The sequence below is a fragment of the Micropterus dolomieu genome, linkage group LG12 (assembly GCF_021292245.1).
Source record: "Micropterus dolomieu isolate WLL.071019.BEF.003 ecotype Adirondacks linkage group LG12, ASM2129224v1, whole genome shotgun sequence".
NCBI classification, from domain to species: Eukaryota; Metazoa; Chordata; class Actinopteri; order Centrarchiformes; family Centrarchidae; genus Micropterus; species Micropterus dolomieu.
In genome coordinates, this window is record NC_060161.1 from 11,728,209 (window position 1) to 11,752,180 (window position 23,972).

Here is a 23,972-nt window from a genome sequence, read left to right on the forward strand (position 1 = left end):
TTGTCACAGGTATTCACAAGTAATATTTTATATTAGGATTAGAGGTGGGTCTCACTTTAAAATACTAGTGCTGAAACAATATCCAAATTACAGTACGGAGCCTTTAACAATACTTGACTTGAGTTTTTGATACTAAATTTTGATCACTACCATAAACAAATACAGAGTTTCGATGCAAGCCCTACTTAGTGTGAAGTCTATTGCCTAATTTACATTTGTCACTTTACAATTTCTTATCCAAGAAAGCAAATCCTGTGCAGGTGGCCACACCTCAGTGTAATAGACATCTTGCATTCCAGTGTCTTCCTTCATGGCGGCTTCCTCTTCGATATTCAGGGTAATCTTCTTAAAAGCTGCAAGGCCGCTGGGGAACAACTCTTAACGAATGAACAGTAAAGACAAGGTAAAAACGCTGCCTCACATAGATGTCTAAAAGAACAGTTTCTATCAGTTACTGTATTTCATGTATGTACGTTTTGAGGTTGCAACAGATGCAGCTTCTCAGCAACTGGCTCTATACACACAGTCACATTGACTTATTTTTAAAGTACCATTTGTAGAAACACGTGTAACGGAGAACGATAAAATATTACTCCTACTACCTAGTGCATCACATGATGAAAGCAGACAATGTATACACGCTGCTGCCTCTGGTCTAGTAGCCAAACAAATTTTGGAGAGATAAACGTTAGCGGTCAACCAACTGTTGCACCTCACACAAATTATCTTTGTCCGTTAACATTCCTCAAAGATAAACACCAGCTCACATTTGTATAGAGGGTTATTAGAGAGCAGGATTTGCATTACATATAAAAGGCCATGAAAAACAAAAAAAAAAACACAATGAAAATATAAAATACACAGCCCTGTGAGGCTTTGTTTATGTCACTGTGCTGGTTTCCTAGTATCAGACTGTGTGGAGTGTTTGTAGCTCGTATCTAACAACAGCCAGGGAACAAACTCGCGTGTCTTTTATCACCAGTGAAGGAAAATCCTGCACAATACTTTATAAAGAGTGTGCACGTCTGCTGGTGAGGTGAGTTGTATGTGCTAGCTAAGGTTTTGCTAGAAGGTTCAACCAACAGGGCCCGTGTGTGTGTGTGTGTGTGTGTGTGTGTGTGTGTGTGTGTGTGTGTGTGTGTGTGTGTGTGTGTGTGTGTGTGTGTGTGTGTGTAGATAGGTGGAGGGCCTTACTTTTCCTGTGCAGGTATTCTGCAACCAATGCAGCCACATGAACATGACACATGGCCGCCTGTGGAGACAGTAACAAATACCAGCAGCAGATTAACAGATTATTTCTATGGCAGAAACACAAACCCAATGGCAGTGCAGAGAAATTGCCGTCACCGTAATGCTACAGTTATGTAGCATTACGGTGACTGATGTATCTTGACCGTAGTGAATGTTTTATTTTGTTTAACTGTTCAACTGTGAACTCGTGAACACTGTGACTCATGCCTACCATCTAAACTGGCAGTTTACCACCGGTGACACAACAACAGGCACCAAAGCCTGACAGCTGCCAGGTGAAAGGTTCACCTGTTTGTATTCCTGAAGTTATTCCTTGTACTAAACTAACACATATTTAACTGACTAATCTTTACTTAGAATGAGACATAGTGAGATGATTCTGCTGTTCTGTTTAGTGAATTTGGCCCAAAAGGTGACATATGTTTTATGAGTCCAGTTCAATTTCTCTCTTCATATTAAAATCTAACCAAAATCTAAAATTAATACAATTAAATACAAATAGCAGAATAATCCAAATGAATACAATCCAATACAAAAAATAAAAACAAAATTAAATCAAATGTTTTTAGGATGTGCTGTCATCTTGTCTTCCCTTTTTGTGAAAGGTCGTCTCAGCCTTAATAAAACATTGTTAAACAAATAAATGGACTCAAGCTAACAGATTGCCTGGACCACCCAGGTTCAAGCTCTGCGTCAAACCCGACCTTTGTCCTTTCTCAGGAGAGGAACAAGAGAATCGTCCCGCAATAAAAAAAATCACACGGTTGTTAAAACCCAATTCAAGTTACATAATAGTGGAGTAGTGAATTATGTTACGCTATGCAACACTCCTGTTTAACCAAGCGTTGTGAATGGATAAAGTGTGCGTAATATAACAATGTAAACTTCACTCAGTCTCCCTTGTTGACGCTGAAATAGGATGAAACAGCCAATTTTTATCTCTTAGTGGCCAGAAATAAATATTTTGTTGCAGCATCGCCAAAATAAAATGACAAACCCTGACCTGAATTCTCTGTTTTAATGTTTGATGGTCTTTTTGCTGAATTTTGTTCTTTGTTACCGGAAGTGACACAATGAGTAAAGCTTCCCTGAAACCTTGCTGGTTCCTTATTAATCCCAACTGTTGCCAATGCAAATAATCTTCCTAGTGCACCTCTCTTTATATTTAACACCAAAACAAGACTTCTAACTCCTCCACTCAACAACAGAAAGCCAAAAACTGAGACTGAAGGACTGACTGCGACTGAACGATGGTCAAACATTCTGTAAAGTTTTTGCTTTTGGTGTTGCTACGAAGCAATGCGGTGTGCATGTCATCAAAGTAAAAATGTCTGTGCTCGCACTCTTTTTTGTGTCTTGAAAAAATATTGTTAATGAGATTGCATGCAAAGATGTCACAAGGTAATTAAGGGATCAATCAACCAGGACTGTCCTGTTGGTGCACATTCTTTTCAAAGAGACAGTAATAAGCACAGAGATAGCGATCAAATACAAAACAGCACGAGACAAAGAGACATCCAGATATGAAACCAAGCGAAACACAGACAGTCTTAACGTTAATACCTCAGAGAGATCTCCGTTCTTGAGGTGTGCTCGGGCCATGCTGTCGAGCCAGGTTCGCCTTAATTCGGGGGTGCTGGCGTAGGAGCGGGCCAGGCTGTACTGGAGGTCCAGCAGCATCTCCGGATCTTTCTCGTGCTCCCTCATCTGCGCCGTGGCCATCAGCACCGTGCGGATCCGTTTGGTCAGACCCTTTACTTCAGAGGGGAATGCCGTGGACTGCATCACGCAGAGGAGAGCAAGCACACAAAGAACTTGTGAAAACATAATCTACTAACGGAAATACAAGCAGGGCCCCGTTCTACACATGTGGCTGTAACTAATCCAGATTTGCTGGTCTTACATGAAGGTATATTCAATAATAATAATAATGAGAACAATATGAAGAGAGACTCAAAACCATCAGCAGCACTCATATCATTGGCCGACTGCCGATCAAGTGATTGGTAGGCCTCCCAGCATGCACAGGGGCAAGAGACTTCATGTGCTGGAGTCTCATTTGTGCATTGTTAGTAGCATTAGTGTTTTTATTCTTCCAGTGCTGTTAATCAATTAGCCATGAATAATAAAATAACCATGAATGTGGTCAGACTGAGTCTAATGAGTGATGCTGGATGCACGACTGGTGAGTTTCTCCCCAACGGAAGCGCAGGAGACTTTTAAATTATAATCACGAGCCCGCTGCAACCAAAAACTCTCCTTTATGCTGGGAAATCTTCACATTTGAGGATTCTATCACACTACAAAGTCTTATAATAAACACATTCTGACTATGAAATACACATTTGCTTTGTTCAAACGACAAATTCCCACCACAGTGTCTAAAAACAGTAAATACTTTATGTTCTAGCGGCCCTGGTCTTGTAACCAGAAGTCATAAAAGTAAAAAAGTAACCAAGGCTAAATTTGGATTGGTTCTTGTTTAAGCTGTTATATTATTTTGTATAGGTTCGCTCTTTATAATGAAAATGAAATGGTGATAATGGTTTCTCAATAACCAGCACGTTGTCATCTAAAATCATAATTATACCAACGTTGTTTCATCTCTCTAAGTATCTGAAAAATACTAAATGTATTGGTGGTGATCCAGCTGTGAGTAAGCCTGAAGTTTTAGAGGCTTGGGCTTGTTGCTCTGGCAACAGGTCCAGATACATTTTAAGCCAGACTTGAAGAACCAAAAAATCCACTCAAATTGTCAACATTCAAATCTGGATAACTAGGTTACCTACGTTTGTCGACATCTGGGGCCTTTACTGTCTTTTTAATAAAACCTATTAGCCAAGGCATGTGATGCCCTTGATGAGATTATTCATTTGGATGCCAACATCATACTTTCCACAGTAGGATGCATGAGCGTGTTCAAAAACCAGTTAAATCTTTAAACAGTTAAAACCAATGAACCTCTAAATGGCTCCTTGTAAGGGAGTCTGTCACAGGTCATCTGGCCCTCATAAGTATTTACAAACTAAACAAACCGCATCAGTCATATTGCATTGCTACATATTTAATCTCACACAGCGAGCAGAGTGTTTTAGAAATGGGATCCAGTGGCTGATCCAAAGAGAGAATACAGACATCAGGGTTGGATCACATGTAGGCTTTCTGCAGTCCAGTCCTTCCTTGGCTTGGACAGCACAGGCTTATATGGAAAGCTTGCAAGTTCAAAAAGGCCATTTTTCTTTTCTTATTATCTTTCCCTGCTGACTTCTACTGTACCTTCATGGCCTTGTCACTGTTCGCAAAGTTGTTGATGATGGAGAGAGACTCCTGGAAGCGTGAACTGCCAGTCAGCGCCACGTCGGAGATCAGCTGGCTTACGGCAATAATGATCTGGACAAGAAGCAGGATAAAGTGGAGGGATGGGTACGGAGGAAAAGAAGGAGAGAAAGTAGAGTAGATGAGGGGAAGAAAAAAAAACCTGACAGAATAATAACCACATCCACACCAAATGCTCTAAATGGGACATGTATTGACGGAGTCCAGTGAGAGCTAATGGAAAGCTGGACCGACTTCTTATGGAGCCGGAAACACAGCAGGCCGTCTGTCTTCAAACTGTTTAAACACCCTCCTCACATTCTTCCACCGACTTGTGAAAGCAACTTCAGTATTCTGAGGAGTACCATGGGTAAACACCACGGTGAATAAGTATTGAGATCATGAAAGACGACCACCAAGCGTGTTGAATGTTGACAGTATGGCTGTTGCTGAATGAGTATTTAACATGTATGATCAGAGGCCTACAGAGGGACGCCGTTTCCTCTGTATGCCGGCTCCGCTTTACCTGCAGGTGTGTGCGTAGGAAGGTCTTCCTCTTGGTGTATTCGAAGTTGTTTCTCATCAGCAGGTAGAGCAGGGCCGACGCCTCGGCCCTCAGAGATCCCAGCTTGGAGACGCAGCACTTGAGCACCTCGCAGCAAAGCGCCTCGCACAGCGTCACGCGGCCCTTGAACAGCACCGACGGGAACTGACGGGACAACGGGTTAGTGTATTAAAAGCAGATACTGGGCAGGGGTGGGATTAGAAAAATACTGTAAGTGTGTAGGGAAGGACAGCAAGGAAATGGCAGTGAGACGTTAGAAAGGAACAGGTGCTCCAGCACTCCAAACCTGAACAGACTGTAATATTACGTTCCCGCCATTTGTCCTCGCCTGCTGTTTTTGTTCGAATTATGAGGTTGGTTACCCAGCAGAATGAGTATGCACTTTGCTTGAACAATCATGGATCTTTCATGGCCTTAATACACCGTTTGTCTGTTTTTACAATCTACTTTTGAACAAACAACAGTTGATTTCGGCCATTTACGGTTGGAATGAAAATTTCTCGAACAATTTTGAACTTTTGACCTTAGTGGTACATTTGAGACTTCCTCCACAGTAGTGATTACATCAAATAACCAAAACCAACACATTAGTCCATCTCTCTCAATACTTCCTTCATTTCCTACTGGATGCTCATATTTTTTTTTTGTAAGCTTAAAAGTTCAATGTCTAAATGTTTGATTTTTACTTTCCTGTGTACATATGAGTGAATGTTTGTTCAGGACTATTTTAAGTGGTGGATTAATCCGCATTTGATGCTCGAGTAAGCATTTGGGGCAGCAGGATAGTGGCTATGGGACTGAGTCGAATAAATTACAGCGTGTGTGTGTTTATGGTAATGAATGAACATGTCGCCCAGCGCCCAGTAAACGAACGCTGCTCCATCAGCTGTCTCATTGGCTGTTGCTAACTTGTAATGCCATGTGTCCATCTGAGTCATCGCCTTGTACAAGGTTCAAGGTAGGTTTAATGGTCACATTAGAACAGGGTTGTAAAATGAAATGTGGTTTGTAACTCCCTCCTGCTACAGAGCAGACAATAAAAAATACACCATACAAAAACATTTGAAAGGTAAACAAAAGCAAACTTTGAACTTCATTCCACGGAGCAGTGCTGAGGATGAACTCGAATTAGAGTTTAGGAGCCTCGTAGCTTGAGGGGGGGAAGCTGCTCTGCCGTCTAGTGGTGCAGCAGCAGAAACTTCAGAATCTTTTTCTAGATGGTGGCAGGGTGAACAGGGTGGGTACTGTCCTTTAATGTCCTTTGGGCTCTACGTCGTGATGAAGTTTACACCTTCCATTTCATTTTCATCACATTTTTTTTATGAAATGAGATTGGTTATATAAATAAATGTATTATTGTCATTATTACTACTATTATTATTTTATACTACTAGTAATAACAATAATCTCTAATAAAGGCAGGAGAACGGAGTTATCGTCATCACGAGGTTTGATATACGTTAGAAACGACGGTGTTGAAATGGAGTTGTAAGAGTGTAATGAAGTCCTAAGGAAGCGCTGAATAGCTAGCACTATCTCCGCCACTGTCGTGCTGTTTCAGTGTTATTAATGCTGTAGGTAAACAAATAAGATACACATTCTGAACAAGCACTGCAGTGCTAAAAGGCGCAGGGAGGCGTCACATGGGCCCCTGTGAACGGGCACTGCACTAGCAAAATTAATTGAGGGGTCTGGGCTACACTGACAAAAAAAAAAAAATATTGCCTTCATTTATCTTCATGAGCTCTTCTTCTTCTGTTTGTTAACTCTTATTTCTCTCCCTAGGTATTTACCCCATGCCGTACGTGCTAATAGTTCTTATAGTATTTATTGCTGCTCTTACTAGTATCTATTGCAGGGGTCGGCAAATAAGTCTGGCATCGGGCCAAATTGTTTTCAAGCCGTTACAAGGCAGGCCAGAACACAGTCAAATTATACTCGTGTGCACGTTTAGCTCAGTCGGTTCTGTGCGGGACTCCTGTTTGGAAGGTTGTAAGATTGATTCCAACTAACAACAGGTATTTTTTTTCTCCCTTCTTAAATAAACTCATAATAAGGACACTTTTGCACATGCTCACAATAAAGTATGTGCTGCACGCTTATTTTCATTTCCCTAAGGAAAATCAGGGGAATCCGATCACACGTTTACTGACAGATTTTTCAGAGGTGTATCAAGCAGGCCAGAGTCTCTTTTCAATCTCGTTCAGAACTCTTCAAAGTAAAAGCTCTCAATAAACTTGTTATAAAGCATTGCTGCAAAAACGTTCTTGCGCTTTTATTTTGGAGCCACAATCACTTAAGAGGAAGTGATTTTGTGAGTAACTGTCATGACCGAGATCTATCTTGTATTTTTCTGCAATCAAAGCAATTTGGCCGTGGGCCAGACATTATTTCTGGCGGGCCGCCTATTGCCAGCCACTGATCTATTGTCACTTGTAGATCTCTTGCTGCATTTATGCTTTGTTGATGCTTGTATGTTGAGCTTCAAATTCAGATAATGATAATGATGATCATTCAAAATATAAAAATAAAATAGGATATAATGCAGTGCAGCTCTCAGGCGTTCTGTATTGCTTTCAAATATGTGTTCACCTGTAGATCAACTTTTCACATGTAATATCATCCCTGCTGAGTCAGCACACATGTAAGCATAACTGATCGAAGTCACCTCTGTAAATGTGCATGTGGGCCTATTCACATCAATAATAAATTATATAATTTCTAATTCATTTATAAACCCCTGGACTTCAGCAGGTTTTCTGCTCATGTTCAGAACGTTCTGCACATTCAGAATCTCTCCCACAAATCTGTGTCGAGAGTGAAGTCATAATATTATAACAAAATATACCGACCCTAAACTCTGCTGCGCATTAGCCCTTAGGCATAAATCTCACCACAAATCCATATAAATGTTAACTTCACCACATCTGATAAAGCGCAGCTCACAGCCTCTCCAGTGGGAAGCATCCTGGAGCAGTGAGACAGTCCCAAACAGAGCAAAGGTTTCTGTAAGCAAGGGGGGACCCAACAATATCACATTATTTTCAAGGTCTTTAAAGCTTGATCGGAATGATAGATAAATAGAATAGTTTTTTTTAGACATCTGGTGATTTAAAAAAACAACAAAAAAACAGGCCCTTCCTCATGACGCAGCTGATCAGTACCTTGGAAGTCCAGAGATTTAAAGCAGCCTTACTGTAACAGCAGAAAACATGCCTGAACAGAGTATCCCCTGCTGCTCTCCTCTGATTCATCACATAAGCAGCCAACACAGATATTGCCGACGGTATCAGAGGATACTACTAGGAAGTGGGTGGTCCCCTCCCTTGGGAACCGCATGTGTTTCCTCGCTAGTCTGAGGCCGAGTCACGTACGAGCCGCTTGTTTCTACTCCCTAAATGAAATGTATAAATAAGAAATCTAAAAATACAAAAGATTTATGAGGATTAAGGAAATGTGAATATGGGAACAAGACAGCAGGGGCACCGACAAACACTGGAAACAAGAAATATTTATTCTATATCATCCGCTCTTTTTTCTCAAAGACACTTCAGCAGCCCAACATGAGTGCTATTTATGTTATAAATAGCAGAACGAAAGAGAGAATGACTGTTGCAAAGACAAGGAGTTGTCCACTAGTGTGATGAAATACTGAAGGCTTTGTTCAAACAAAAAAAAAAGCATTAGTCATCAAAACCACATCATATCTTCATCACTAACTACCTTAGTCATGCCAATTTCACAATTGCGGCAATTCTTGACGCTGTGTGTGTGTGTGTGCTGACATACCTTGTTAACGAAAGCCCTGAGTGCGGAGAAGACATGTCTGAGGGCGGCTTCTGATTGGCCCACTTTAAGGAAGGTCAGGTAAACGTCAAACACCTTCTTCATCAAGGGGTTGTGACCTTCGCTGTCCAGTAGCTGGGTCTGACACACACACACATATATATATATATATATATATATATATATATATAGTATATCTTCAAACAAGTGAGTAATGTGTGGCTTTGCACTGTGTTTGATAGTGTGTGCGTGTGTGTGTGCGCTGACCTTGAAACACTGAATGAAAAGAGAGAGGACATCCAGGACACTGAGGCAGACCTCGGTGGAGATGTTGCCCTCCAGCAGAGCCTGGTGGTGGATTTCTACTTCTGAAGGCCCCGTCCCTAGAACACACACAAAAAAAGAATATGAGGACACAGTGTGTGGTAATGGTTTGCATTGCAAGGAAGGACTTTGTGTAGAAAAGGCTAATGATTACCACGTTGTCGTTAAGTATCAGCAGTGCTCTTGTTCACATCTGGCCTGCTTTGATTTTGTTAATTTAATATAGTTCACAACGCACATTGATTGCACAGATAACATTAAAATAACTGTGTGGTAATCATTAGCATGTAGCCCGTCCGGGACATCAATGACTTTTTGTTTCTAATTAAAATCTCAAAATAGAGTGTACATCAAAAAAAAACAACAACTGCAATCTACAGTATAGGGGACACATGGATGATTTTGGTGGTTCATAGGAAAGTTGAGCAACGCGTACAATTCCCATAGTAACAATTTGTACAGCATTGCTTTAAGCAAACAACTGCTGAGCTGGATATATATTCAGAGACAAACATGTCATTCAAGTGTCAAACAATGGCCATTTAGGATCTTGGCAGAGTCTTACAACAAGTGTGTTCAGGATCTGTTTTTGGCTAGCTCCCAATTCAGGTACAAACTTGCCATCGTACATTGGAGAATGTGGATTTGTTCTAGGTATTACAACAGCTCGCTGTGTATCTCGCTAACAACGAAAATGTGCAGTTTCATCACACAGCACAATGCCACAGATATCGCAAGTTTTGAGGGAGTGTGCAGTTGACATGCTGACAGCACCAGAGCTGTTGCCCGTGAAGTGACTGTTCATTTCTCTACCAAAAGCCGTCTCCAAAGGCGTTTCAGAGAATTTGGCAGTCCATCCAACAGGCCTCACAACCACAAACCACGTGTAACCACACCAGCCCAGAACATCCACATCCAGGATCTTCACCTCCAAGATCAGCTGAGACCAGCCACCCGGACAGCGGCTGCAACAATTGGTTTGCATATCCAAAGAATTTCTACACAAACTGTCAGGAAACGTCTCAGGGAAGCTCACCTGCATGCTCGTTGTCCTCATCGGAGTCTCGACCTGACTGCAACTTCGCACATTGAAGAGGAGGGGACCAACATTCGACAATCAACAACCTGATCAACTCTATGCGAAGGAGATGTGTTGCACTGCTTGAGGCAAATGGTGGTCACACCAGATACTCACTGGTTTCCGGACCCACCCAATACAGTGAAACTGCATTTTTGAGTGTCCTTTTATTGGGGCCATCCTACACCTGGCCACAATAAAAGGCACACGTGTATTGCACCGGCACACCTGTGCAATCCCCATGCTGTCTGATCAGCATCTTGATGTGTCACACCTGTGAGGTGGATGGATTATCTCGGCAAAGGAGAAGTGCTCACTGACACAGATTTTAACAGATTTGTGAACAATATTTGAGAGAAATGGGCCTTTTGCGAACATAGAGAAAGTCTTAGATTTTTGAGTTCAGCTCATGATGAATGGGGGCAAAAGTGTTGCGTTTATAATTTTGTTCAGTGTATGAATTAAGTTGACACAAAGGTCTGCATTTATTACATTACTGGACATTTTTGTATGTATTGTCAATGTGAAATCTTTGAAGGTTACCTATGTTGAGCGTGAAGGAGGCTTCCATGGTGCCAAACTGGTGGATCTTAGTCTGCATGAGGCTGGCTCGGTTGCAGCGAATCGCCGGCATCGTCTGAGACTTCCGGTCTGAGGAGAACAACTTCGACACACACGTCTCCTGACTCCTACATGAATAATACATCCACAGAAAAGAGATTTATTGAGAAGAGAACTTCAGCATCAGCTGCAGAAACCTAACAAAGCCACAGACATCTAACCTATTAACAATTAATAATGGCTCATAATTTATGAGTATAAAGTAATCATTTATGAGTATAAAGTAATCATTACCAAACACAGGATATTTTTCCTTCTGAAACAATGTATGAGTTATGGATTAACCAAACCCCACCCACATTCCTAAGAATTCTTCAAAGATAACGTGGAATCATGCTTCCTCTTAACTAAACTTTATTTAGCTGTGTTTCAAATTTTAGACGTTTGACAAATAAGGCAGGTACGGCGGTTGTTTGTTTGTCCAGCCTTACCGGCCAATGTTCCTTTTTCCAATGTATCGGAACTGCACTAGGCAAATCCTGCAGGGAGAGGGAAAATAACAGAAAATATGAGCAGGAGCATGGGAATTTGTTTGTGCGCGCCCTGCTCACTTATATCTTATTTTCAGTCCAGGTATCTTTCAACTTTATTTTGTTTTGGTTAGTGAGCAACGAGGTGCCACTGCAGTGTCTGAGAAGTACCATGTGTTGTCTGTTTACACTCAGTGAGTATGTGTTTGTGTTCACAACAAAGCAAAAGTAAAAAAGGAAATTAATTTATTAACTTCACGTTTAGTATAGTGTCAGTTGCATAAACAAAAACAGCTGGAAAGCGTGCAACACGACTGGAATGCAATATTATTGACTTTTGACACAACAGCTACAAGGTTTCAAAAGTGGATTTATTCATTTGCATTACAACAGGCCATTGTGTGGTGAAAGTGTTTCTTTCTTTCTCTACTTACTCTAGCAAACTGAGGAAGTTCATGATGTCTTGAGGGCTGACTTTGTTCCAGTAGGCCATTAGAGTGTCTGTGGGTAAAAAACAGAAAGTCAAACTCTTTGATCCCTGTTTTATTTTAACCAGCATTTATCAGGGTGAAGTCAAATTTGAATAAATAGCTTGTGCTGATTTTAGAGACGTCATGTAGCGAAAGCACCTTCAAATGGGAGATGCCTGGCTGACTTCACTGTTTGTGTTTATAGCCGGGCCAAGTTTCTCTCCCAAAATAGCAGAAGGGACAGTTACGCTGTATCCTGTTTATAGCAAATGAAAGCCTGACAGTGCGGGGTATGGATCATCACTGACCCTCTGACAAGGTCTTGACTATGTGCAGGAAGGAGAGAAGTAGGCCCTTGATCTCATACTGTCCCAGCCTGCCGACGGGAGCCATTGGGCTGCTGCTCATGGTGGAGCCGCGTCTCTGTAGCTGGAACAAAGTACAACAAACACAAAAACACACTCAGTGGTGAGATGTTACAAGATTCATGAGGGGGAAATGAACAGATTCAGAAAACAAAATTAGTCTTTTTGTATTTTTTTTCCCCCAGAGGATCCATTCTGTGTTGGTTTTGTATATACAGTGCCTTGCGAAAGTATTCGGCCCCCTTGAACTTTGCGACCTTTTGCCACATTGCAGGCTTCAAACATAAAGATATAAAACTGTAATTTTTTGTGAAGAACCAACAACAAGTGGGACACAATTATGAAGTGGAACGAAATTTATTGGATATTTCAAACCTTTTTAACAAATAAAAAACTGAAAAATTGGGCGTGCAAAATTATTCAGCCCCCTTAAGTTAATACTTTGTAGCGCCACCTTTTGCTGCGATTAGAGCTGTAAGTCGCTTGGGGTACGTCTCTATCAGTTTTGCGATCGAGAGACTGAAATTTTTGCCCATTCCTCCTTGCAAAACAGCTCGAGCTCAGTGAGGTTGGATGGAGAGCGTTTGTGAACAGCAGTTTTCAGTTCTTTCCACAGATTCGCGATTGGATTCAGGTCTGGACTTTGACTTGGCCATTCTAACACCTGGATATGTTTATTTGTGAACCATTCCAGTGTAGATTTTGCTTTATGTTTTGGATTTTTGTCTTGTTGGAAGACAAATCTCCGTCCCAGTCTCAGGTCTTTTGCAGACTCCATCAGGTTTTCTTTCAGAATGGTCCTGTATTTGGCTCCATCCATCTTCCCATCAATTTTAACCATCTTCCCTGTCCCTGCTGAAGAAAAGCAGGCCCAAACCATGATGCTGCCACCACCATGTTTGACAGTGGGGATGGTGTGTTCAGGGTGATGAGCTGTGTTGCTTTTACGCCAAACATAACGTTTTGCATTGTTGCCAAAAAAGTCTGACCAGAGCACCTTCTTCCACATGTTTGGTGTGTCTCCCAGGTGGCTTGTGGCAAACTTTAAACGAGACTTTTTATGGATATCTTTAAGAAATGGCTTTCTTCTTGCCACTCTTCCATAAATGCGAGATTTGTGCAGTATACGACTGATTGATGTCCTATGGACAGAGTCTCCCACCTCAGCTGTAGATCTCTGCAGTTCATCCAGAGTGATCATGGGCCTCTTGGCTGCATCCCTGATCAGTCTTCTCCTTGTATGAGCTGAAGGTTTAGAGGGACGGCCGGGTAAATCTTGGGAAATCTTTTTGTATCCAAATCCGGCTTTAAACTTCTCCACAACAGTATCTCGGACCTGCCTGGTGTGTTCCTTGTTCTTCATGATGCTCTCTGCGCTTTAAACGGACCTCTGAGACTATCACAAAGCAGGTGCATTTATATGGAGACTTGATTTCACACAGGTGGATTCTATTTATCATCATTATTCATTTAGGTCAACATTGGATCATTCAGAGATCCTCACTGAACTTCTGGAGAGAGTTTGCTGCACTGAAAGTAAAGGGGCTGAATAATTTTGCACGCCCAATTTATCAGTTTTTTATTTGTTAAAAAAGTTTGAAATATCCCATAAATTTCGTTCCACTTCATGATTGTGTCCCACTTGTTGTTGGTGAAACTTCTCCCAGTGCAAAATAGATTTTTTTGTCAAGCTAGCTAGTAGTTGTGTTACATTGTTTGCATCATGAAGCTAATTTATGTTTATTTAGTTAATGTAGTGGCTAAAGTTTGGGAGAACCTAGTGGTACCAAGAAGTGGCCTAAAGTTGCATCAATAAAAGCAAATAGGCTGTTGCATTTCAGTTACTAGGCTAGCATAAACCAAAGATGGCGTGCTGAAAAAAAATCCCACAATTGTATCTTTACACAAATGATAAATATCCACTTCAGTCGGTCTATATTCAACATCTGGGTGCATGACCAGCTCTGACCTCAGACAAGTGAACATAAATAAGCCCCTGTTCACACAAAGTCTGCATCTTTTCCAGTGCAAACATATTAACAAAGTCTCCTTAAATGTATAACGTGGTGTCGTTCAGAGCAGGGGTCCAGATCAGAAGAACTTCAACATTAAATCCATGGTAATCTTTGGCATGTGTTAAACGAAGATGAATGTAAAGCAACTGCGATTCCAATTCCATCTCATCAAATGTGTCACAGTTGCACTGCAGGAAGAGCGAACGGTTTGTTATGTTGGCCCCGTGTTCAGAGACTGCAGGCACGTCACACTGAGACGACTATTCAACAGTGGTCAAAAGCAACATCGAGTGGGTGTTTTTGTTTTGTTTTTATAATACTTTTATGAGAAAATGTACAATGGAGACTTCAGATTTGGATCCAAAACAGTGTGTGTGTGTGTGTGTGTGTATGTGGCATGAGCCTTAGCCCACTGGTTAAATGAATTGTAAACGTCTTGGTCAATGGCATCGACAGAGCAGATCGCTTGTTTTTTTCAAACGTTTTAAATGGCAGCAGAGCTGTATGTGTCTGTGGCTGGGGCTGCATTAATGACTTGTCTTAACAGTGGGTCGCCTGGTATGAAATGTTCTCACCTCAGTGCTGTCTGGCGTCCCCGGGTCCATAAACAGAGAGCCTCTGGAGTCCTCTCTCCTCACAACATGGCCATTCTGAGCTGGCAGACCTGCAGCCAACACCGTGCAGCGTTGTAAATGTCAACAGAAAGCGGCACAACAGAGTATACTCAATTCCTACAAGCCCACTGGCAGTAACATTTGCACATTTAGAGGAGATACTGATACTTTCTCAAACATAATAATGAATTTAGGCTGACACTGAAATATACAGTTTACCAGATGCACTGTGCATTTAGGTGGCAGTTCCTATTGACAACATGATATCTGACAGAGCCATCAAACTCAGAACCTTCTCGCTGTGAAGCAACATCTGGCACAGTATGATAAAAACTGAATTAAAGGGGGAACTCCAGAGGTTTCACACAGCAAGATCAGGTTACTATTCAGGAAATGCTAGTGAGCCTGTGTAACTATTATGTGCAGCTCTGAAAGGGAAATCTGAGAACATAACCCTAGTTATGTCACTAGGGAAAAGAAGCTTTCAAAGGCATTTTGAGAACCCTGTAAAGGGCTCATACCAGAGACTAGTTTATTGTTGTTGTTTATTCGTACGTGAAACCCCGGTTTTATAGAAATGCAGTACTAAGAGAGAACTCTTTGGAGCATTTAACACAGTTAGAGGTAATACTGTCATGTCATATTGCCGTTCGTGTTATAGGTATTATTTGCCTGTATTAAATTATAAAAAGATTAATTAAAATAACGCCATCTGAATTTTGAAAAGTTTTGAACGAGTGTCGTCTGTTGTACTGAATGTTTGTTCCCTAGTCCGTTGTCTGCCACTGTTGTTGCTGGGACATCCTTGTCCTCCCTTGGATGCTAATTTCTTCTAATCAACTAAACGACCAACTCAGGTCACTAGTGAAAGGCACACACGCTGTAATGTCTCCATCATCGCAGAAGAACTAGCCTCCAGTAAGTGCTTTGATGTATGCACACTCTGAGTGTCTAATGGATCAAGTTGTGTGTAACATAAACATGCTGTAGACTGAGCGCCTCTGTGGTGGTGATAATGGATGATGCGTAAACAGGAAGAGGGCTGACGCCACATGTATTGTGCAGTATTGTTTGCATATGGAATAATTTGGGAGGACAGATTGTCCCTACTAATATTTTCACAAACTCGTTTGCATTACTGTTGTGAAGTGAATTCATATTAAATGATTCTATCTCTATGTGCCCTCCCAGAGGCTACACCAAATTATCGCCAGATACACGTGACTTTTGCTTAGCTGTTGTTTCAGAACAACGGACCTACGCACTTTGCATTATGGGCGGTTTTGAACTCACCGTGGTCTTTCTCAATTGCAGTGCTGATTCTCCTGCTGTCTGTGGAACCGCTTGATATCAGGTCATCTCTGGAGCCCTAGACAACCACAAGACGGAAGAAGTGACGTGTTTGTTGTTAAGACATAAACTGTTACGTACAAAACACTCGCTTCAGGTTTAAGTAAGCTGGAACAATGCTGGGACTTTATGGCAAACAATACATGAAAGTCTATTTTTCAAGTACAGACTACACAGCTAGATCCCATCTGAAGTAGCATGTCAACTAAACGGTCAGTGGGAAAACACACATCAAGCTTTTTCCAAAAAACTACAACTGAATTCTCTTGTGTACTTGCAACACACTTTGAAGAAGAGCCAAGCGGGCTTGAATCTTTGATAATGTAATATACAAACCAAACATAATAATAAATACACAAATAAACAAAACATTTTAAGACAACAGTGCTGCAGATTTGCATACGAAAGCAGTAACAAAGTACTGAGTAACCCCGCTGTGGAATTCCAGGGTTCCGATGGGACTCACATTGAGGCCAAGTCCGGGGCTGGTAGTGTGTGGCTGGGCAGACAGCTGTTTCAGGTTCTGGTAGAGCAGCTCAAAAAGCGGCAGGTAGAGCAAACAGATCCTGGCCTGCTGGTTCTGCAACATTAATACCACAACATGAGCTCTGACATAAAAACAAATGCACCGATGAAACAGTCAAACATATGAATACAAACGAGTGACATGACATGATGTTACAGAGGCGGACAAAATGACCACGCATATCATAAGAGAACATTAATGCGGAGTCAAGCTACATACACGGTTGCTGCTTGCTGTTAACACACTACTCCAACACAATCTGTCCCCAGCTGCAGTCAGCGGCACCTGCATTCTAAACGTTGGCTTGTTTGCATAACAGACATTAATATCTTGTTGGGGGTAAACACGCTGTTAACAGTTATAGTTTGGCGCGTGTACAGGGCGCCATGTGTCAAACTTCTGCCACATGAAACATTAGCCTGCAAACAGTGAGGTTCTGATTCAAACAGGCTGCACTCTGGGGAGAGAACGTGTGCATGTGTCATTCTTTACTTTACTGAGAAATGTATGTAGCGTAGGTGCATAAACTAATTGACATTATATTTACATAAACGTGGCATGACAGGTGCAAAGAGAGGCTTTGTCTTTTGAACAGCACAGTTTGGCAGGTTTTGCATTCAACGTACTGTACATGTTAAGTAAACAGCAATTAACTTATTTTTAGTTTTTTCTTTTACAGTACTTTTTACTGCACTACATTCATCCAAACTGCTTTAGTTGCTAGTTACTTTACAAATTAAGATTTTTACACAGAAAACATGTGATTATTAGGGTGACATTGAATTTAACTTAAAACAACTTTCATCTTTGATGACATTTTTCATGTTGCTTTTAGTTACATTAATTTAAATTAAATATTTAAAAGATGCGCCGCTTAGATCAGCCATGGTATTTTGGTATTTGTTTTGTATAGGTTTGTTAACTTTGCATTCTGCTGTGATGCCCAGAGCCCTTTTACCAGAGAAGAGCTCATAAACATCAGAGGAACAACACCAGCGGATTAAATTCAGACTTTTTTTGTGTCCTCAGTGGAATTATTGGACATTCTGGTCAAGGCTTCACTTTCCGTTGTTCACGCGTTGAAACGCTGGAGGAGGGGGAGGAGGTCTGGCACGCTGGTGCGACAAAGCCAAAGAGGACACTGTACGCCGCTACCGCAAATATTTCTCTACGCTCACAAGGTGGAGGTGTCTGTTTTTATATTAACTGTGGCTGGTGTAACGATGAGAAAGTGATTCAGCAGCACTGTTCTCATGAACTGGAATATTTACTGATACACTGTAAACCTTTTAACTCTCCCTGTGAGTTTGTTTCCTACTTTCTGCTCGGTGTTTGCATTTCATCGTAAGCAAACCTGCACGACGCACGGTGCATGCTGGCCGTCTGTGATTAGAGTGGATATTCCCGGACTCCTTCTTCTTGGTGACTTTAACAAAGGAAACCTCCCCGAATACAGACTGTTTAAGTGAGAAAGTGAGAAGAACATTTTGGATCACACCATTGAGCAGTGCCTATTACACCGTCACCTGCGCTCCACTGGGACACTGATCACAGCCTTGTGCACCTGATTCCTGTTTACAGACAGAAATTAAAGCTCTGTAAACCTGTGGTGAGGACATCAAAGCAGTGGACAAGTGAAGGTGTAGAGGACCTTAAGGCGTGTTTGGACTGTACTGACAGATGTTTTCAGGACTGCAAAAGTCTGGATGAGTTTACGGAGGCTGGGACGTCCTACATCAGCTTCTGTGAGGACATATTTATACCAACACGCTCCAGGGTGAGTTATAACAATGACAAACCCTGGTTTACAGCCAAACTCCAACAGCTGAGGTTGGAAAAGGAAGAGGCGTTTAGGAGTGGAGAACAGGCCAGGTTTAAGAGTCAGGTTACTCAGAGAAACTTCAACACCAGCTCTCAAGAAACGACTCTACTTCTGTCTGGAGTGGCAGTCGACAATGTGGACTCTGCTTCCTGGGCACCATCATCTACCAGGACCTCAAGTGGGAGCTAAAAATCACCTCCATCACCAAAACGGCCCAGCAGAGGATGTACTTTACTGTACTGTAGTTCAGCCTGCCAAAGACAATGATGGTGCACTTCTACACCGCCGCGTTTTATTATAGGTGGTAAGATTTTTAAGTTTAGGCAACAAGACAAGAAGTGTCAAGGTAATGTTCGGGGAATGACACAGTAGTAACTTTAACAGAATTAATCCACCCTCTCTCCTGTTCCAAATTCTTATGATTTCTTCTTCTCTTGTCTCTGCTTGCGTCTTCTTCTTCCCATCATCAGGTGTCCCGCCCTCCCTCACCTTGTATGCTATGTAGCGGTCATCCAGGGCGTGCTTAATGAGAAGGTTCTTGAGGACGCTCACGGACAGCTGTCTGACCTCGGGCCCTTGCTGCAAGGCCTCGGCCACTTCTCTCAGCAACAGACCCACCAGGAAGTGGTTACGGCAGTAGTCCTCCGTCAGGCTGAACTCCAGACTCTGCTCTGTGGTTGGGCCAGAAAGGAAGTGACGGTACATTAATACTGGCAGAACACATATGGTTTATTGGGAAACTCTGTGAGATTATAATCAGATAACTAGCCAAGAGAAGAGCTTTTGTAAAAGCTGCAGCTAGTTAGTACATGCAGGTAGAAATCTAACAGCATCTTAAACAGAAGAAAAAAGAAAAAAACGCAATCAGACCAATGATTGCTGGTCTTATGTGGATAGTTCTGTGTATTTCTTTTTCTTATGGAACGTAATCAGTATTGTTCAGTAGGTTGTAATGTAATACAGAGACAGATGTTTAATCATTGAGATTGCAACACTGCAAACCAATATGCAACACAATCTAAACAAACACTCATTCAGACATTCATGTCTCCACACCACACAAACAAGGGAGGGATTATATGACGGTATTATTGGAGCAAAACAACTGAGCAAACGAAACTGAGCAAGTAAATTTGAAGTCACAACAGTTACACCATCTCAAATTCTTCATTGCACGTACACAAATCCTATTCTACGAGTCACAGAAAAAGAAATGCTCATATTTTTGTTGCAGTGACTATGTTGCACAACGCACCCGCATCAAAAAACATGAAGTTGTGGACAAAATTTGCACCTCCAGTGAACTCGTGCAATGGGAGGCTGCACAGCTGTAGAATTCTTCTCACAAATAAGTTGTCGCTGTCACTGTTCCACCTGTAGAGCCAGGGCCGTGCACTGTTCAGAGATCAGGGAACCGTTTTAGCCAATCAAAGGAGCTCGTTTGGGCGCCTGTCCACGTTTATCAGTTCTCCAGTGTTTTTTTTTGTTTGTTTGTTTTTGCCACCAGAACTTGAATTTGTGAATCCTGCTATGGCAAAGGCATACCCTGCCCTACTCTGGCTCTGATTGGCTCAGCCTGATGATGACATTTCTCACATAACCCTCGCTGAACAAACAGGATATTCCTGTTCTGGTGTCTTCGGTAAATTTGCTCGAAATTGTTAAGCTGTTATAATTTCTTCTAAATGCGCTCAGTATAGGAGGGTGAGAAGAAACGTTAATGTAAGTTTTTTTATTAGCTCGAGACGAGATCTAATGAAAGTGAAGCCACTCAGATGCGGCAGCCACTTTGGTGGATGAAGGAAAATGTGAAGGAATCAGTCCAATCAAAGTGTAACTCTTCCTGTAATTTACTACCATGCCTTGAATAGAATAAACACAGTGTTTGCAATTGAACAGTAACTAGTATTAAGCCATGACTCATAACAGTAACACCAGATCTCCCCTTTCAAGGATCGAAGGGTAGACTGCCATTGAATCATCAGACCTTGCCACTGTTCAGTCAAATAAACACTGGTGGTTATAAACATACAATGATATGTATTCATGATTGAATGAGTTGCTACTGTAAATAAATGGACTGCAGTTCGAAGAAATGATTATGGTTTAACAATGTGCTAATTTGCCAAAGACAGCAGAACAGCAAAAACCTCCTGCTCCTTCAGCGAGGGCCACGTTGAGAAACGTCCCAGTGACCATTTTCTACATCAAGTTCCTCTGTCACAGGTGCTCCATTGTTTTGCTCCAATAATACATTAATAGAATAATTATAATTTATTACTCATTGCCTACATGCGGAAATGTGTAATGCTGAAAATTCCGTGAGTTCAGAGAAGAGCAACAAATCAACAGGAATCACAGAGACGTGCCGCTGGAAATGAGAAGTGTTCGGCTGCAATATCAACAGTGGCTTAAGACTTTCACAATAAGGCTGTGTTAATATTAAAACAGGCAGTTCAGCCGGGGAAGTGAGCAACCACCTTCAATTACCATCTCTTATGACAGAGACAGACAAGCAGCAGAAGAAAGAGAGGAAGACAGAGAACAAAGAGCAAAAGGGACAACCGCAGCATCAAAGTTGTTTCTGTCTAGCGTTGACAAGTATCAGTCAATTTAGCGTTCGGTTGATTTCCACAACAGCCAAGCTCCTCTCCTCTACAACACACACGCTCAGGCATATGGAGGCATTAGGCCTAATATTAGCATTGTGCTGAGTGAGTGAGTGAGTGAGTGGGGGGGTCCTAGTATGAGAAAAGGGGGAGCTGATAGGATGGCGGGTTAGTGCAGGTCACAACGAGGAGGTGCAGTGTCGTTTTGCATACGGCAGCAAACACGGAGGCGTCGATGTACAGTATGGTGCGGTGAGCATCACCTACCTACAGGGCCAAAAAGCTCCGTCGCATACGGAATATAATCTGACCACAAGCAAAAACACAAAACAGAGAGGGGGAGGGCGGGGTGAAAATAAAGATATTGGGGGTAAAACAGTAAACAATCCATGCAGCATTTCCACAGCACACAGTTGTTTGTTTTTCACTTGTGGTTGTATAAAGGATGTAGTGATGGATAAATGTTTTAAGCCAGTTGTGCCAGGTCTAGATAAAATTATCAGGAAATGTCACTTGACTCCTGCTTAATTATAGACATGTGTTTGTGTGGGCCAAACAATCAGGGAGGTTAATAGATGGGATCAGTGTGGTAAATGTAGGTCAGAACGAGGTCAGTAAGGGATTGGGGTCACGTGACAGCAAGTCAGTGGTTACATGTGTGGTGGGAGGCGTAATGCATGACATCTGACTCTTACCTTGCACTCTCTGCAGCTTGGTGCGCCCGAAAGCCATGGGCAGGTTAAGAGGAATGAAGTGTTCGTGGTTACACACAGTCATCAGGAAATCAAATTTCATTTCCGTCAGCACCTGTGACAGACAGACAGACAGACACGTGTGTGTGTGTGTGTTAGCTGCATGTGAATATGCAAATATCCGTCAACCGCCTCACAGCATAAAGATAGTTGTTCAAATATAATCCTCGATGCATCTCAAGCAAAGCTGGCTGGCAGCCTGCGGTGGTTTAATTTTGTAGTCAAATAAGCTGCTGATACCGAAAGAGAAGGTAGAGCAGGAGAAAATATACAGTACATCTGCCTTCAGGTAACATAACAGGTCATGTTTCACACAGTTGTCCAAAGAACCGTATCAGCTACAAATGTGTTACTTTTAGTTTTTGCGTGCTGGCCGGCTGAGTCAGAGCACGTACCTTTGGATCTTTGAGAGTGAAATGACACATATAGTGGTTGACCAGGCCGAAGGCAAAGCCCCTGTTCATGAAGGTCAGGCACCTCTGAGGAGAGAAAGTGTGGTTAGCACACACATGCTTCTGTGGTATAAGCAATAAACCTGATCCCAAGACACACATTTTGGAGACTGAAGGCTCGTGCAGACTACGCAACTTTCAGCGTCGGCAGACCGCCGTGCTGTTCAACCTACACAACTTATGTAGCTGCCTGCCCTCATTGACTGGATGCTAGATATCTGGCTGACGGCGAGCTTTTTGATCCGTGCTTGAGTAGTTCATGCTTAATGATTGCCAAGCGCCGCTTGCTCGCTCGCAGATTTGCCCCCGTTCACAGCCCAACGGTCGGTGAGCTCGGCGACTGGCAAATCTGGCTTAAATTCGTGTTTAAGCCAGATTGGATGCATCCAGCCTCCCTCCACTGCTGTATTCAGGGCCAGTGAGCAAGGGACTTTCAAAATAATAATAAAAACTGCGAACTAACCAAAATTTGTCTGAAATACTGTGAGCAGAAAGACAAAAACCTAACTAAAAGATTCTGAAAACTTTAACTTTAAATTAAATGACTGCAGCAGAACTCACTTTGCTGAAAATTGTTCACGCATTTAAAGCTCAATTAAAATCAGCACTCATTCACAGCTCCCTTCTCCCTGTGAAGGGACTTCTATGTAGTAGACTATATAGTGAGTTCACCCGCAAAATGAAAACAACACTTTCGGACACCACTACGATCATTCTCTCTGCGCCGTTAATTACGTCATCATCACACAATTGGTTGGTGGAGAATTAGTGACCATAGTCAGTCATCACTTTTCAAAATGCATTTTGGGATACTTTAAGTGGACTATATAAGGCATAATAATTCTCACTATATATTCAGACAGCATAACAAAATGGCGAGTATATAGTGGACTATATAGTAAGCAGTGGGTCATTTAGGACACAGCCTTAGACCTACAGATCTCCATGAATCTGTTGCCCTAATGCACACAACCATTTAAATGACACTAACAAAGCATAGTGATTTTACAATAACCTGCGTGTTCTCTTCCAAAATCAATTATATTGACACTCTTTGATTGTAAATTTAAGAAAGCAGTAATTCAAAATGACTTCATGTATGGGATTCATACTAAAAACTCGATAAACTTGCAGCTTAAGGACTTGTTCCAGCTGAATTATAAACCAGCTTCGAAGAACCAAAAGATCCAGACTGTTTAAAAAAAAATAACACGTCAACAAGCTAATCTGGGTATCTCAGTTAGCCACTTGTAAGGAAGGGGACCCGGGGTCTGGAGCCGTTGTGGTCTGGAGGATCTTAAAAATACTAACAATTGCGCAATAACAGCTGGTAGAAACATGTAAGAAGCTCAAAAGACTACTTAGCTCCATGTCTTTACAGAGAGCTGCCCTATCAACATCCAGGATCAAGCACTCGGCTGGTAGGTGGTTCTCAAACACAGTCAAGATGGACACTGTTTTCCCAGCTGTCAGATGCTGTTTAATGTGAAGCTGTTAACATTCACCCCAGATGCAACTTCAAAAAATGCACTGCAGAATGTTCTGGGTGTATGAGTGTCAGTAGCTATGTAGCCTTTGTATATAAAT

At 41.9% G+C, this 23,972-nt stretch overlaps 1 protein-coding gene across 3 annotated transcripts in view; it reads right to left on the reverse strand.

The window, feature by feature from the left end:
* The window catches only part of dock11 (dedicator of cytokinesis 11), a 69,198-nt gene that overhangs the window by 12,336 nt on the left and 32,890 nt on the right, over positions 1-23,972 (reverse strand). For 2 of the 3 annotated variants that reach the window (XM_046064166.1, XM_046064168.1), the window contains 18 exons: positions 22,329-22,412; positions 21,877-21,988; positions 21,449-21,487; positions 19,062-19,243; positions 16,691-16,804; positions 16,168-16,243; positions 14,836-14,924; positions 12,189-12,309; positions 11,845-11,911; positions 11,372-11,419; positions 10,863-11,008; positions 9,185-9,300; positions 8,921-9,058; positions 5,093-5,275; positions 4,528-4,641; positions 2,815-3,030; positions 1,195-1,252; positions 271-377 (listed from right to left, as the gene is read on the reverse strand). In XM_046064166.1, the coding sequence (XP_045920122.1) occupies positions 271-377; positions 1,195-1,252; positions 2,815-3,030; positions 4,528-4,641; positions 5,093-5,275; positions 8,921-9,058; positions 9,185-9,300; positions 10,863-11,008; positions 11,372-11,419; positions 11,845-11,911; positions 12,189-12,309; positions 14,836-14,924; positions 16,168-16,243; positions 16,691-16,804; positions 19,062-19,243; positions 21,449-21,487; positions 21,877-21,988; positions 22,329-22,412 (2,010 nt within the window). The remainder of the gene's footprint in view (positions 1-270; positions 378-1,194; positions 1,253-2,814; positions 3,031-4,527; positions 4,642-5,092; positions 5,276-8,920; positions 9,059-9,184; positions 9,301-10,862; positions 11,009-11,371; positions 11,420-11,844; positions 11,912-12,188; positions 12,310-14,835; positions 14,925-16,167; positions 16,244-16,690; positions 16,805-19,061; positions 19,244-21,448; positions 21,488-21,876; positions 21,989-22,328; positions 22,413-23,972) is intronic. The other variant, XM_046064167.1, reaches the window with a different exon arrangement.